Source organism: Calypte anna, chromosome 2, assembly GCF_003957555.1.
Source record: "Calypte anna isolate BGI_N300 chromosome 2, bCalAnn1_v1.p, whole genome shotgun sequence".
NCBI lineage: Eukaryota > Metazoa > Chordata > Aves > Apodiformes > Trochilidae > Calypte > Calypte anna.
The window spans coordinates 49,347,453-49,363,310 of record NC_044245.1 but is presented as its reverse complement, the minus strand read 5'-3'; the positions used below and the strand labels follow the sequence as shown (position 1 = coordinate 49,363,310).

At 40.7% G+C, this 15,858-nt stretch overlaps 1 protein-coding gene across 3 annotated transcripts in view; it reads right to left on the bottom strand.

Moving 5' to 3' along the window:
- The window catches only part of BMPER (BMP binding endothelial regulator), a 150,899-nt gene that overhangs the window by 114,603 nt on the left and 20,438 nt on the right, over positions 1–15,858 (bottom strand). For 2 of the 3 annotated variants that reach the window (XM_030445119.1, XM_030445118.1), the window contains exon 3: positions 11,051–11,150. The exons of the other annotated variant lie outside the window; for it this stretch is intronic. In XM_030445119.1, coding sequence (XP_030300979.1) covers positions 11,051–11,150 — 100 coding nt within the window. The remainder of the gene's footprint in view (positions 1–11,050; positions 11,151–15,858) is intronic. 3 annotated transcript variants of the gene reach the window in all.

Sequence of the window (15,858 nt, the reverse complement as noted above, 5' to 3'; positions counted from 1 at the left end):
TCTAAACTATGACCATCCAAGAGAACCCAAAATCAGTGATAATTTATCTAAGCTATTCTTAGTGACAATTTATCTGAGCTATTCTGCTCTCCATTCAGGAGCTGCTCAACCACTCATGCACTCAAGAGGGGTGAGGGAGGAGAGAGCTGGAAAAGAGCTAAGAAAAGAGCTGAAAATGTTCATCATTCAGCCTGGCCATGCTATCCTTATCCATTAACCCAAACCCCTGGAGAGCTCTTCAGCCAGCACAGCTCAGTATGGATGCACTGACACCAGCTGACCTACCCCTTCTTTATACGTTTTTCACTTTCATGACAGACAGGATCAGCATCCACATACATTAAAACCCATCAGGCTCTTCTGTGTGTATCCGAGTGGGGATATTTTGAAGTCCCACAGGATGTGGCTTTATATGTCTTAGTGTGTTACACAAGAGTTTTGTTAAGAGAAAATAGGTTGGTTTGCCTGTGGGCAGGATCGACAAGTTTTTAGTCTGCAAAATGAACTTTCATTGAGCAGTTGGGAAAACATACACCCACTAGTTTCCTTCTCACTCTCACTGTTTTCTGGTATTTTGCTAAAAGAAAAACCAAAAAGGAACATAAAGAAAAGAATAAAATGTCCCCCCAGAAAATCAATACAAGAAAAGACATGTTGAGTGGGAAATAAAATATTTGTTTTAAAAGAGTTATTTTGCTAACACAAAGTTGTTTCAATTAAAAATTAATTCTTTGGAGAGTAAAAGTGTTTCTGAAAAAAATTATTTTAAAAGCATACCCATTGTTCTGTACCCCTTGCTCTGTAGTAGTGCCCATGTTCCATTTACTATTCTGATGGGTTTTTTCCTACTCTATCTTATTCAAAATAGGTTTGATCAAAGAGCCCATGAAACCAACAGGAGTCCTGCCAGAGACTTTGAAATACAGACATATACAGAGTCACCAAGCATAAAACTACAATCAGCCAAATGATTCCCACAGCACCATTCCCTTCCCACACCCTACCTCAGCAGCTACTCTCACTTATTCTCTGCTGTGAAGGATGCACTGTCCTGAACTGATTTCAGCTACATTTTATGTGCTTCTGAAAATGAAGACTTTAATACTTTGAGCCCACTGTATAAGAAAACTTAAGGGTCACAGCTCCAAACTGGTGAGGAACTTAAAATACCCACAAAACTACTCTGTGTTCAACCCCAGATTTAAAGAAAACTTGATGTTCAGACATCATTTACAAGTGTGCTAACTGCCACCAGGTAGGAGCTTAACCAACAGACCACTTTTAACTTCAGGATTGGCAGTACACACTAAGACATTTTTCCAGGCTAAGTACAGAGCAACACAGGAGGAATCTGCAGATGCTGTGACCATTTCACTAACCTTATCTGAAACAGGTATGTTTTAAAAGAGTTGATCAGTTGTCTACGAGCTGGCCGTGATAATTCAATCCTTAACAAATATTGGAAGCTACATAGCACACATCTGATTCTCATATTTTGAAAAGTAGCAAAGCCCCTATGAAGTTATTTTGAATAATAAAGAAGTCTTCATATTTTCATCATATTAAAAAAATTCTGCATGAGCTCTCATAGATGGAGGCCAACATGTCAAAAGAAGTACATGAAGCCCTGTACTCCTATACATTTTTAAGTCTCTTTCCAAAAAAACCCAAGCCAGTCTTTCAGTACAGTCTCACTGCAAACCCTGATGACTAGCAGAGGCTTTTCAGTGCATTTTTAGTATCCCCAAGGTGCAGAAGGCCAAGCCATGCTGTCATACTGGTTGCAGTCTGAGAGAGCAGTTTATTAGTGTGCTGCACACTGAGGATGGAATGAGATGTGTTGTTAAATTTCTGTGTGCTTGTTTTACCAGATGGGTCTGGTGTCTTCAGGACCGTGAAGAATCACGGGCCAGGATGAAAACTAACAACTGCAAAATACCTTGCATATTTGCTCACTAATTATGTTCTTTAATTTAAAATGTTTTCCCTATGAGAAAGCTAATGACTCTGGGCTAACCTGCATGTACAGATGTGCATATTCAACTGAAATTTTCAGTTCAAGGATTAGTCTGGTTAAGAAGGCATGAAGGTGTTGCCTCTGTGCAGTCACCACTGCACTTGAAGAGCACATCCAAGCTATGCTACAAAATCCTCTGCCCTGCTCTGTCAGCCAGGGTCCCTATGGAAAGCAGTCAGGGGGGAACCAAATTACACCTGCCCCCAGGTGTCTTCTGTCACCAATATCTGGTGCTGGCAGTACGGGGGACAGCACATCAGAAGTAAAAAATGACAGGGAGAGGTTTCGGGCAGCAAAAGGAAGATTTTAGAAATGGAAACCAGGATGGAAAAGTCTGCACAAGCACTGGTCATACTAAGGCTGATCCCAAGCTTTGGCACAGGCCAGCAGGTTGGAGAAGGGCACTGGAGCAGCATCATGCAGCCCCCAGTGGGAGGCATGGTGGGAGCTGGATTTCATCAGATGCACAATTGAAGAAAATGGCACAAAGGTAGGGGAGAGTTAGACAGTACATAGGCAGGATTTTCAAGAGCTGTGAGAAGGCTGAAAGTGAGGGGGGAAAAAGCAAGAAAGGAAGTGCTTTACAATCTCCAGGTGATATTTTAACCTCTCATTGACCAGAGGTGTGCCCTGACACTTTGTCCTTTATACATCCCAGAGCTACACCTACCACACACTATTCAAATGGAAAAGAAAACAAAGCCCACATACTGACTAGTTTTCTGACCCTCACTTTCTGTGTACAAATATCTCAGCTGACACCTGCAAACATATACCTGGACTTTCTTAGCTCACCTATTCATAGAGTGGAAGTTTATGAGCCCCACCTAAATTCATCTGTTTAAACCTATTTCCTTACATACACTAATTCATCTGAGCCATTCTAGATCATCCATGGTTCAAGGTCCATCAAATTGGGTTTGGAAAGTAGCAGTCACAGAGCATCTCATGTCCAAAGGTATCAGTAAAGTCCCTGGTGCCAATTTCTACAACTGAGTATAGTGGAACGTACTTCAGGTTCCTAAGAGCCATTTTAACTTCCTTTGGAAATATTATTACATTATCTTACTGTCTCCATCTGCCATTTAAAAGGGCCAGCAGGATAAAAGAATAAATCAAGAAATATCAGAACTTTGCACAATCACCTAAATGCCACGCACTTACTTCTGCCTGAATACATACTTAAAACTTTAAAAGGAAGGGCTACAGAGTAGGTTTTCAAGAGGGGAACCCAAAAGCCAGAAAACATTCAAAGTAGTACAAGAAAAGTAACAGATTTGACATTAATAGGTACATTTGATCGGGTACATATACCCGATAAGGAAAACTTGAAGATTCCACATATAGAAGCAAGTTAAATATGAGTGGTCCATATCAATTTTAATGGAGCTAGGGTGATACGTATCAGTCAAGTAGTGAGTCCTAATTTTTCAGTCTTTCCTAGTTCTTTCTTTAAGAATAGCTAATAATGTAAAATATTAACTTTTGTTTAGCTTTAGGTTTTGCTCCTCTTACCTACTTCAACCCAAATAGCTCAGATAAGTCCTGGATAAGCACGTAAGCTGAAAGTTGCTTATCTGAATCAAGCTAAATGACTGAATTCCTTGAAGCTGGACAATTGTTGTGTATGCAGTGGAAACTGCTAATTACCTTCTAGTTACCCTCTAAAACCAAAATGATCCTCTAGACTTCAGTCATTCCTGCACAAAAAATTACAATAAAATAGTTAAATCACTTCTGCTTAACTAATATAGCTACTTTGTTTCAATGCTGTGCATGCCTAACTTGAGCACTTGAGTTTCAAACATAATAAACCAGCCTTTGGCAGATTTAATTTGAAAGAGAGCAATCTAATTCCAAAACAAGCATCCTCATGCAGAATTGGACTGGAATAACAAGAAGCAAATTATAGCAGATTTGTTATTGGCATGTGGACAAGTTAACAATCAGGAAGCCATTTGTCTTTCCAAATCCAGTAATATTGTTAAATGACTTTTTTTTTTTTTCCCCCAGACACCCTCACAGAGAGTAGTATCATGCAAATAGGGAAATTGACTGTAAGAGACAGCTTAATAGTGCTAAATCTCAAGCGATGTCCTCAGGAGTTCATTAAAAACAAGCCTTTATTACTCAATTTGACATTGCCTAATAAGATTCCAGAAGAGATTTTTGCTTATTTTAGGCTAATGAGAATTTTATAGACAAGTCATTTCCGTATTCTCCCAAGAGAAAGTGATAGATTGGTGTACAAAAGACCAGCTCCCCATCCTTCATTTCTTCAGCATCTTTCTTCTCCTATTAAGTCTTTTTTCTTGCTTTCCTTCCACTTTCTATTTTAAAAAAGTAACCTCTCTATTGGCATGGAAAATAAACATTAGGAAAAAGAAAACAGTCAGAAGACATGTTTTATTTAGTGTTTGATAAATTAATCCTTAGGGAGGTATCCAGGCATGCTTACTAAATACTAGTTCTAGCCAAAAGGACCAAAAACCCCAAACAAAAGGAAATCAATAACTTGCATATTCTGCAGTATTTCCCTGGCATGAAATCCACTGGCCAAAATAAGAGAACAGTTATTCACACCTACACCTATTATAAAATACATTTGCACATATCTGATGAAGATAAAGCTATTGACAGCTACTAGAACATTAAACTTCCTGTTGGGTAACCTTGATCTTCATTTGTCAGCACAGAAGCATGAAAATATATACAAAGTCTCCCATGCATATTAAGTCTAATTCAAAACAGTGAAAATCCAATTCTTTTCTCTGTAACTGAGTACAACCAAACGTGTTTGCAGCTGAGCCACCGCAGTTACAATACGCAAGGGATGTGAGGTGCAGAGGCCACATAAAGGGTGTACAACACAACAGAGTAAAGTTGCCATCGGGGTGAGCTCTTCCAGGACTGCACAGTTCATAGGCATATGATGCAAAGCAACTCATATTCACGAAGAAAACAGAGGCAGAAACAAAGACATTGCCACCCTGAACAGAATGTCCACACACAAGGCACAAATGCATCCATGTTTCACCATGGAGGTTTTCTGCTATTTTCTAATGTAAGCATCTCTGTGATTGTAAAAGGCTAGGTAACTGATGTTTGGCTGCAAAAGTAGTTATGACAACATGACAAAACAGTTCATTAAAAGCTTCTTGGATAAATGGAAAATTACATTAAGCATAACAATAAGAACAGCTGAAATTTGAGGCGCTTGCGAACATGATGGCATGCACCAGATATTAAGGGGGTGTGAAATGTATGTGCTAAGATCTTTGTAACAAGAGTTAACTCAAAGTAAGGATGGAGAGATGGAGATCTGTTCCTAACCACATCCAGAAGTAATGGAAGCTGGCACCACAATGATATTGGATAATACTGTCTTTACCAGCTTTATGTCACTGCTGAAAACCCCCTGCCAGTACTTATAATCATAGAATTGGCTGGGTTGGAAGGGACCTCAGAGATCATCAAGTCCAACCCTTGAACCACCGTTGCGGTTGCTAGACCATGGCACTGAGTGCCACATCCAGTCTCTTTTTAAAGATCTCCAGGGACGGAGAATCCACTACTTCCCTGGGCAGCCCATTCCAATGCCGGATCACTCTCTCTGTAAATAAATTCTTTCTAATATCTAACCTAACCTTCCCCTAGCACAACTTAAGACTGTGCCCTCTTGTCTTGCTGAGAGTTGTCTGGGAAAAGAGACCAACCCCCCCCTGGCTACAACCTCCCTTCAGGTAGTTGTAGAGAGCGATTAGGTCTCCCCTGAGCCTCCTCTTCTCCAGGCTGAACAGCCCCAGCTCCCTCAGCCTCTCCTCATAGGATCTGTGCTCGAGTCCCTTCACCAGCCCGGTTGCCCTCCTTTGGACCTGCTCCAGGACCTCAATATCCTTCCTGAACTGAGGGGCCCAGAACTGGACACAGGACTCGAGGTGTGGCCTCACCAGGGCTGAGTACAGGGGCAGAATCACTTCCTTAGACCTGCTGGCCACGCTGTTCCTGATACAGACCAGGATGCCATTGGCCTTCTTGGCCACCTGGGCAAAGAGGTACTTGAGCTACGAACCTAGAAACTGAATGATGAACCTGTAGCTCCAGCCTCAGGAAACAAGACTCCTGGCTAAAGCTGGAGCACGTTACCAAGAGACTGAGAGACAGTGAGGGAGGCCAAGAAAAAAATCTAAGGCTTGGTTATGACCCCAAACCATCTCTTTCCATAGCCAGTCTCCAAAAGATGCAACAATTGGATGATTCATATGAAGGTGAAAATATGTCAGTAGGAAAAGTTATAATTATCTTCCCAGCCTATCCCCCTCCAACCATGTATTACATTGCATGCTCGTCTCTGAAAACTTGCCTTAGAGCATGCAAGATTGGGCTGCAAGATATAGGGCCCCATCAGGACCCCACATAAAGCAACCACCACTCCTCCAGCCCATCTAACATCAGGGCATCAAATTGGTATCAGGTATCTCATATTAGGGGTGTCCATACACAAAAAAAGTGCCAAGTGATTGTATGGCTCCTGCAGGGCATTATTAGAGTAGCCAGAACTCTGATAAACTCATAACCTTCCTCTAGGTTCCTTTGGAAGCCAGACCTAGTAGTTGAAATTGGCTGCAATCCTCAACCAGAATATTTGATAACCTTTCCAAGAAATGTACAGTTAACTATGATAGCTTTGGATATTCAGTATTCAGGGGAACTGGAGCTGATTTTTCCTGCCTTTGTGATTCCATTCTCTGGTAAACTCTAGACCCGTGGAGGACAGCACGTGAAAGTCTAAGATAATTACTTAATTTAAAACAAAGAAACAAAACACCACCAAAAAAACCAACCAACCAACCAAACTACAACATAATCCTCCACAGTAACTCTTAAAATTCAACAAAGCAGCAAAAACAAAAATGCATATAGGAAGTGAAAGAAACTTCAGAACAATAAATCATATTTGTTATAACAAATACCCAGCAATTTTGTCTTTGCACAGACATGGAAGATGTAGATTCTCAGGACAAAAGAGTAGAATATGGTACACATTTTTAGAAATGCAAACTTTATGCAGCCCTGAGCTGATAATACCACTTCTTCAGAGGGCAAATAACTTATTATTAGAGGTGTAGAGTGCTCTATGTCCAAGCGACAGGTCTCCATCCAATTAAATAAGAAAATGCTGCCAAATCTATTTCTATAATCTCTGCAATCTCATATGTTTTCATTAAACATATTAAATAAAATGAGATATGGAAAGTGGCCTATTTATTCTCTTACAGTAATAAGAGGGCTTAATTCTTTTAATATTTTCTAAATTAATAGCATGCAAGAGGCATGTAGTAGGTTTTATAAACTACAGTAAATGTTTATCAAAACAATAATATCACTGAAAGGTTTTCACTATTATAGTTTTTTGCACTCTCCTTGCAGAAGGGAGCCATGATCACAAGCCCACATTTCTCTGTTCCAGACTTTGCACAAACACACAGCAAGACACAGCTCTGCCCTACTGACTTTACTACCCAAGGTCCTATGAGCCTAAAGTCAAGAATCGTGTTAACACACATTGCTGGTGTGGAGGATTAAAATCTGAAGTAAAGCCAAATCTCAATATGTTTGGAATAATATATTGTTTCCACCACAATGAACTTTCTGTTTGCAAAAGCTACACTTGCCAATGTTTTTTACTTTTTTTGTTTATTAAGAAAAAGTGGGGAAAATGTTACAAATGACCTAAGTAGCATACAAATATCCAGATGGAATTCTCTACCAACAATTCAATTTCTCCTGCACACAAAGCTCCAAACAAAGGACTTCAGATGGATGCACTGTTGCAGTGTCCTGGTTTGGGCCAGGATAAAGGTGATTTTCTGTCTTGTACTTTTGCTTTTAGCTAAGTTTCTCAGATAGTGTGTGCTTCTAAGATTGATAACACTTGATGTTTATAGTTACTGCTAGAGACTGGTATGCAGAGCCAAGGACACTGCTCAGCTCTGAGGAAAACATTTTACCGTCCAGGAGGACACAGAGGTCCCACCTGAGCCCTCCTCTGGGGAGGAACAGACAAGATAGATGCCAGAATTGACCAAACAGAGTATTCCATCCCATATACGTCACACTCAGTATAAATTTGAGGCATCACAAGGGCCGAGCCAGATCTTTTCCTGATTTCCTGCCTTTCCTGCTTCCCTTCCTTCCCGGCACCCTGGAAGGATCCCATCCATTCGTCTGCCTGTGGTCCTGATCCGTGCCAGCCCATATCTGTGTGTTCCTGCCTCCGGTTCCCGACTGCTGCCGACTCCAGGAGTCCAGCCTGGACTTTCCCAGGGCTGCCCTACAGCCTCGGTGGTGACGTGAGAGTTACTGGGGGAAAGGAGGGGGGAGGAATGTGGTATCCATTTTCCTGTATATTTGTATATATTTAGTAATTTTTTCCTATTTATCATTACTGTTTCATTAAAGTTGTGTAGTTTAGTTTCCAACCCATAAGTCTCTCTCCCTTATTCTCTCTCCTTTCTCTATCAAGGAGAGAGAGATTAATAGAGAGCGTCTGTTACTCGGTTTAATTGCCGGGCCAGTGTTAAACCGTGACAGATTTATGGGCTGAGGGGGAGAACACACAGCATTTCTTCACTTCAGACTTCTTTGCTATCAGATACTGGGCTTACATACCCACTCCTCCTGCACTCCTCATAATAGACTAAAATATTGGCAGGAATGTAAAAAATTACTCAGGACTGGTCGTTTCCTTCCTTACACAAGCCAGTTCTGGAAACATACACCTTGGTCCTGATGTTACCCTCCTGATGCTGCAGCCATTCTTTCATTCATTTCTTCACCTGTAGGAAGACATGAGCTACCAAAGAGCTGGCAAGAGACCAAAAAGCCTAATTCAGCTTTTCTAGGCTTTGGGAATTGATCCATTAAACAAGCCATCAAGTTCTGTCTTTTCTTTGTAACACAGCTCTGCAGCCAGGCTGGTGTTTGCACTCTTGATTCCCCAGGTACTCCCCATGGGAGTCGTTTTGGGCTTTGCATGGGACAGAGCAGGAGCTTCAGCAGTGTTCAGAGTGGGCTGAGAACAAAGAGCTCCCCCAGGGGTAGAGGTGGCTCCATCAACATTGCACCAGAACAGCCTGGTGACAGCCTGTGATGGGGGGACTACTGTAGTTATACAGGTGCATCTTTAGCTTTACCTTTCAGAAAGAACTGAAAAAATTACTCAAATTTTACAGAAATGTTTAAATTTATATATATATACATATATATATATATATATATATTCTGAAATTTAAAGCTCTTCTTGCCTCTTAAGTACATAGGAACTGCCACTTTAGATCAGACTAAATGTCTTCTAGCAAAAATTCAGTTTTCCTTTTGGAGAGCTAGCTGATCCTGCTACAGATGTGCCTTTTATAATACTGAGAAACAGCCAACAGCTAGTTGTAAATTCAAAGCACAGCATTATATGTCTACATTCAGGACTGTGTCGTCCTCTGTGCACCCATTCATTCTCATCCATATTAACTTCCTTTGCCTTTTGTCATCAGAACCTTCTGCAACTCCTCAGCCAATTAATAATATTCTGCAGCAATTCAGGATAAACAGAAAATCACACAAGGAGTCAGAATTAAAGTTTCCCTCTAATGATAAGAGCCCATACACACTAATAACCATATCCTCAACTTGGAAACATTAATCTCTTTTAGTTCAGAATAATTTTCTATGCATACATATGTATCTAAAAATTTAATGCATTCCTTGCAAACCTTTATCCGAATGGAGAACCAGTCTCCAGCCTAATCAAACCAATGTTAAGGCATATTTCTCTATAGAGCTGACACTGTGCAACAAAAGGAATATAGTACATTTAATTTATATAAAACTTGTAACTACAAATTCGTTCTGTTTCAGTAATGCTTTAATTTTTTGTCCTAGTTATTTTCCTTTTCTTTTAAACATCAGACTTTTAGAAATATCCTAAAGCTGAGGCTTTCCAAATCTATTCCAAAGTCACATCACAAAAGCAAATCATGAGCACAGAGCTAACAAATCTCTGCAACCATCCAGGAAAAACACATCTCCATCACACATCTTTCGTGTCTGAATTTCAGTGTAATCTGTTTTCATGAATTTGCATTTCTACTGGGAAATTTATCCCACCCTATCTTGCTCCTAAAGTCACTCTATCACCACAGGGGAATTAAACAACAGAGGAAACATGGAAAAATAAAGCTGCCTGAATTCAATATTCTCCATCTCTTTGACTGCATCAACAGTCTGCTGCAAAAATAGCATTTCATGGCATATTATTTTTTTCATCAATGTAAAACAGACCAGTTGTCAACTTCATCTACTTACATATTTTTCATGTGAATAAGCATGGTAATTACAGGCCATGCATGCTTCCACAATTCATTGATTTCTTATATTTGATAATTAGCTCATTCTAGAGAGTTTAGAAGATACACTGTTGGTCAACAAATAAATGTAGAATGTACTAATTGTTGCCAATATTATCCACAATATTTTCACTTGAATCAGGAAATATTTAGTAAAACGGATAGGATTTGGTTTGTTTGTTTCTGATATAGAGAGAAAGAAAAGGAGTTATGGATAATTACTGTGCTCCTTATTACTCAGGAGCACCATATTCTGTTTATCCACACAAAAAAAGTTTAAGGAATTCCTATTGACTGGTGACTACTGGCAGATTCATTTTGACCTAAAATATTTCTAATAGATAAAATCACAACAGGAGATATCTCTCAAAAGACTGACAACATACCAGGAATGTACAGTAAAGATGGACTGTCATTTTGCAAGAACTAATAACCACAGGACAAATATGTGAACCCATGCATTTCCAGTTTTGGACACATACTGATTTTAATTGTGCTTACTGCTCTTTTGAAGCCCCTGGTGACAGCCAGGTCCCAGCTGAGAAGCTCCCAAATTTGTCCTGTCTCTGGCAACATAAATGTGAACTGAAAGCATTTTAACAAGAGGGAAAGAACAGGAAGGGAACTGCACCTTTGCAACGCTCACAGCAAGCTCCTCTCTGCTTAATTACAAGAGCACAGTCCTTGGAGAGCATGGGACACTTCTCTCTCTTGCATGTCACTTCTTTATTCTGGAAAACAAAACAAAACAAAAGACAAAAGCTATAGCAAGCAAACCAAATCCGCAGCTCAGTTCTCTGCAACTCAGAAAATAAAACATGATCCTAGCAATTTGCCCTTTCACTTGAGGAGAGGTCCTTGTGACTCAAAACATCTTTCTTCCCTCAAAGGAGCACAGAAGGCAGGCTATGAATTATCCAGGAACTCAAGTAAATGGTGTTTCAACTCCACTTAGACAGTAATTCATAACTGCTACCCATCAGAGTAAAGAAAATGTGCCCCACTGAAGAAATCTGCTTTACTGAAATGAACAACTAGCTACATGAGCTGCTTGTTAAATATCCTTGGGGTCTCGAGGTGCAGCCCCACGAACTGCATAGCTCAGGAATTGTTTCTCACGGTGACAAAAGGACAGATGGCTGAGGGAGAGGTGTCAGCCTCAGAGAAAACAAAACTCTCTGCCACTGCTGAAAGTCATTTTTAGCTAGTGGTATTACCTAGCTACCCAGGGGGTATGGAAAAGAGTCTACTACATACTATATTCTCAAATAGACTACTGTAATTCATCTTTCTCCCTAAAATGCTGAAAACTGATGAAACAGCACAAGTGGGCAGAGTCACTGTACATTATAGTTTCATCTTTCTGTCACAAAAAGCCAGCAATGGCCAGTGCCAAAGAGCACTTCGATCACATTAAGGAATGTCAATAAAAGATGTGCAACAGCAGGGGCAGGAGAAATCTTCCATTTATAGCCCTGTGGTGTCAACCCTTCTGGTTATCCCAGCCTTTAAATAAGGGTAGGAAAAAATACTTTTGGGGCTTTCTTTCAGTAAAATTTTGATACTTTAAATTCCTCACTGAAAGTAGCCCTCTGAAGTGACCTCCACCTATAATTAGTAGCTGAGTTCATTAGGTGACACAGGTGGCCATTTACTGGACACAAGCATCCACCTCACCCAATCTTAATTAGAGACCAAAAAATTAAAGGGCTAGAAAAATGTAAATCATAAAAAGAAACTGTGATTCCCAGTCTTTTTCTTTTGTTCCCTGTGGCTTTATTCAAGGTGCTCATGAAGGATAACAACATGCAGCTTTTATTACACTTCAGCTCTTTGTATAAAATCAGAGGTTTGTTTTCTTCAAAGTCACTGTCTGATCTGATGGGAGCTATAAAGGCACTTCAATCTTATCAGTGTTTAAATGAGGACTCAGTCTTACCAAGCCCATGTGAAATCAGCACAGGAGAATCAGTCCCTAAAGCGCAGCTGTGGCAACACAAACGACTGCTTGTCAAAAGCCAGGTCGCTGCTACGTGCTGGCTGCTCTGCATCACCCCAGCATTGCAGAGCCACCAGAAATGCAATTTAACCAGTAAGTTAAGCTGAATTTATGTGAGCTCCATAGCTCTGGCCTAGCACAAAGCTGCCATAGCACAGCAGTGCAGCTGGCTTGACAACTTCACATTAGAGCAAAGGGTGAAATCTTGATTCCCTTTACATGACCACAGTGCTCTCTGACTTTGCCTCCATAAAGCCCATTGAAGGGCAGTAGAATCAAATTTACCATATCAGCTATACACAGTCTGCATTTTAAAGGGTTCTGCTACAATCTGATTGTCTTTAATAAGAGTTTGCTCTAGGAAGGATTTAATAAGCCCACAAGCCCTGTGACCTTTATCTGTGGGAAAATCATCTGCATGGTGAAAGCAGGTTTGAAGGAAGGGCAAAATCTAGTTTAGGGTATGTTCCTTTGGAGAACACGATTTACCCAGCTACAGCATGAATCATGGACACCTGTGAGATCCAAGGATTCTCTGTCCCTGGAGCTATTTAAAAAGAGACTGGATGTGGCACTCAGTGCCATGGTCTAGCAACCGCAATGGTGGTAAAAGGGTTGGACTCGACGATCTCTGAGGTCCCTTCCAACCCAACCAATTCTATGATTCTATGATTCTAGAACAATCTGACTGGGTAGGACAAACATCAGGGGGTCCAGCTGGCACCTACCCATCAGACTCCTCATTCAAAATGATAAATCATTATTGTAGATGGCAGGAAGAGAGATAAGAAGTTGAACAGTGGTTGATTTTTCTTTTGGATCCCTGGGTCTCAGAAGACTCCCAGGGCGAATGTCTCCTGCTGCCCAGCTTCCCAGACAGCTTCTTGTCCTCTCCCCCAAGCCTCCCTGTGCCCTCAGGTACATCCTGACATGATTGCTTCTTGTTGGCAACACAAAGTGTTCCTAAGGATGACCCCAACACATGCGTTTCAAAAAGGAGCCACTTGTTAGTTACCAGTCCTAATTAGAAGTCTCCTGTCTGGCCTAGATCACTTTAATCAGAAATCTTCTCTGCCAATGACAAGTTTGGGACCACTGAGGCAGATTTTGGACTTTACTCCTCTTATCACCAGTGATGCTGATGGCCCAACACCAGACTCAAGACCTGCATTACAGGTAAGGACAGAAGTAGTAACTGGAAAGAGAAAGCAGAACTGAGCTGGGCTGTACCGACTAGTGACTGGGAGAATTCCTAAGAGCAAAGATGATTTTGGAGTTCATATCCTGGTGCCAAGGGCTGTTTTACATTAAGCAGCTGTTCCACATAAACAACATCAGTGACCCAGGGTGCATCTTTCACAGAAAACTCCCTGTTGCAGTACACAAAGAGAAGTGCAGCTCTGGGCTAGAGCAGTCTCTTGCTTCTTCTCAGACCAGATTGGATCCTGACATTCTGTCCAAAAATCCCCTTGTTATATCTTGGTCCTGCACCTCATGGAAAACTACACCAGTGGATGGGGAGGAAAGGGTTAATGTACCATGCAGATCAATCATAGGACACCAGAAGAAAGAACAGGACTGGTAAATCATTGTTTAGTCTATTGCAGTCAGGCATTATCCAGTGCAAATCTCTTAGTCCCACGGGGTGTAAAAGTACAAAGATAAAACAAAGAGCAATTGTCACCAGGAGGGGGTTTTTTTATCCTTCACCCTGTCATTCAAAACACTGCACTTAATGTGTACTGTCCATCGGGTTGCTTCGGTTTTGCTGCCTTCTTCCCTCCCACTTCACAAGGGCAAAGTGGAGGGCAAGAGCAAATGGACTTTAGCAACAAATCCTTTTCTTCCAAATATGTCCCCTCCTACCTCCAGTAACCATAACATTTCATTACTTGTCCCAACCACACATTTAAAAAGCTGCTAAGTAGCTGCATACAGGAGAGCTGTTTTACCAAACCTCCATCTGTGCTGTCAACAGCGTCTCTGGAGTTGTTGAAAGCTCTCAGATACTTTGATTTTTCCTGTTCTTAAGAGAAAACTTCTTAGACAGCAACATTCAGAAGCCAACAGTTATGGAAGGGTAGGGGATTTTTTTTTTCCTTTTGTTTAAAGGACATGCACTCTGGCACCGAGATGCACAGAAGAGACACATGGCTCATAAATACATAAACCATTTGGTAAATCAGAAACCTGGGAGTCAGTCAAAATCCAATAATAGGATCCCAAGATTCATAATAAATAACTTTTAATTATAGCCCTGCACAATAGTTATTTTAAACAGATGGATTATAGATTCACATCTGGGATTTATTTATTTTTTTTTTATAATTCAGTGCTCAGGCACACACAGAGAAAGGGGGAAAATCTCAGCTAAGGTTTTTATTAGTATTGGAAAAATATATATTTTTTTAAAAGAGGTCAGGCTGATCCAGAACAATGCTGCCACAGCTGACGCAACTCCCCACTCAGCACTCACCTCTGCAAAGGCTTTGCACGGGAATCCCAGACTCCCTCAGAAAGGAAAATTTAGGGAAATGCCAACAGATCACCCCCAACTTCTCTCTTGGGCTCACCAAACCTGATTGCTGGAGAACTCATTTTTTTAATACGTCTGGGGCAAGTTTTGGTGGGTGCCTGTATTTCTCCCCTCTCCCTCAGCTTGACAGTGGGAAACAAAGTTCTCTTCTTTAACTTGGCATGCAAATGTGATGTTAAATTCCCATCCAGGAGATACACTAACCAGACCTAATACCAGTGTTACTGCTTCATGTTACCTTTTCTACACACTTCTCTCAATGCAATTTGTTCACCTTCCACATACACCTTGTATTTCTACCTTCCATCAAAGAACTCTGCCCAAAATCCTTCATTATACCAAACTAACAGCCTTAAACTCATGTGGTACAGCTAAATAAAATGCCAACATGAAAAGAAAAAGAAAAAAAAAAACTAAAAAAAAAAAAAAAAAAAAAAAAAAAAAAAAATCTGAATATTTGGCAGAGGTCTCAGAGAGGACCTGTGCCAAACCACAGCTTGGAAGCTGCAGCCAACTTTCTACAGGATTCCCCACTGGGCTCCTGTCGGCTCACAGCAGCCACCAGGAGGATGGCTCTTCTCAACCTGGATTTGGCTTGGAAGAGGGGAAAAACAAAACCCAATATATATATACCGAGAAGCATCTCCAACAGCAGTACCCTGAACCCACTGCTCTGCTGTCACATCTGGCTGCTGAAGACCTTCCAGATGGAGGTCCTCAGGGGGCTAGATTTCCACTGACAGAGTCTATTTTTTTCATATATTTTTTTTCTCTTCTTATGTATTGGAAACACTTTTAGGAGGTTCACACTGAGTTTTTTAAATGCTTAGGCTATTAACTATGTTGAGTAGGAGAAAGCCTGCTTAAACTTTCATTTTACAAAAAAAAAATGTTGTTGAAGAGA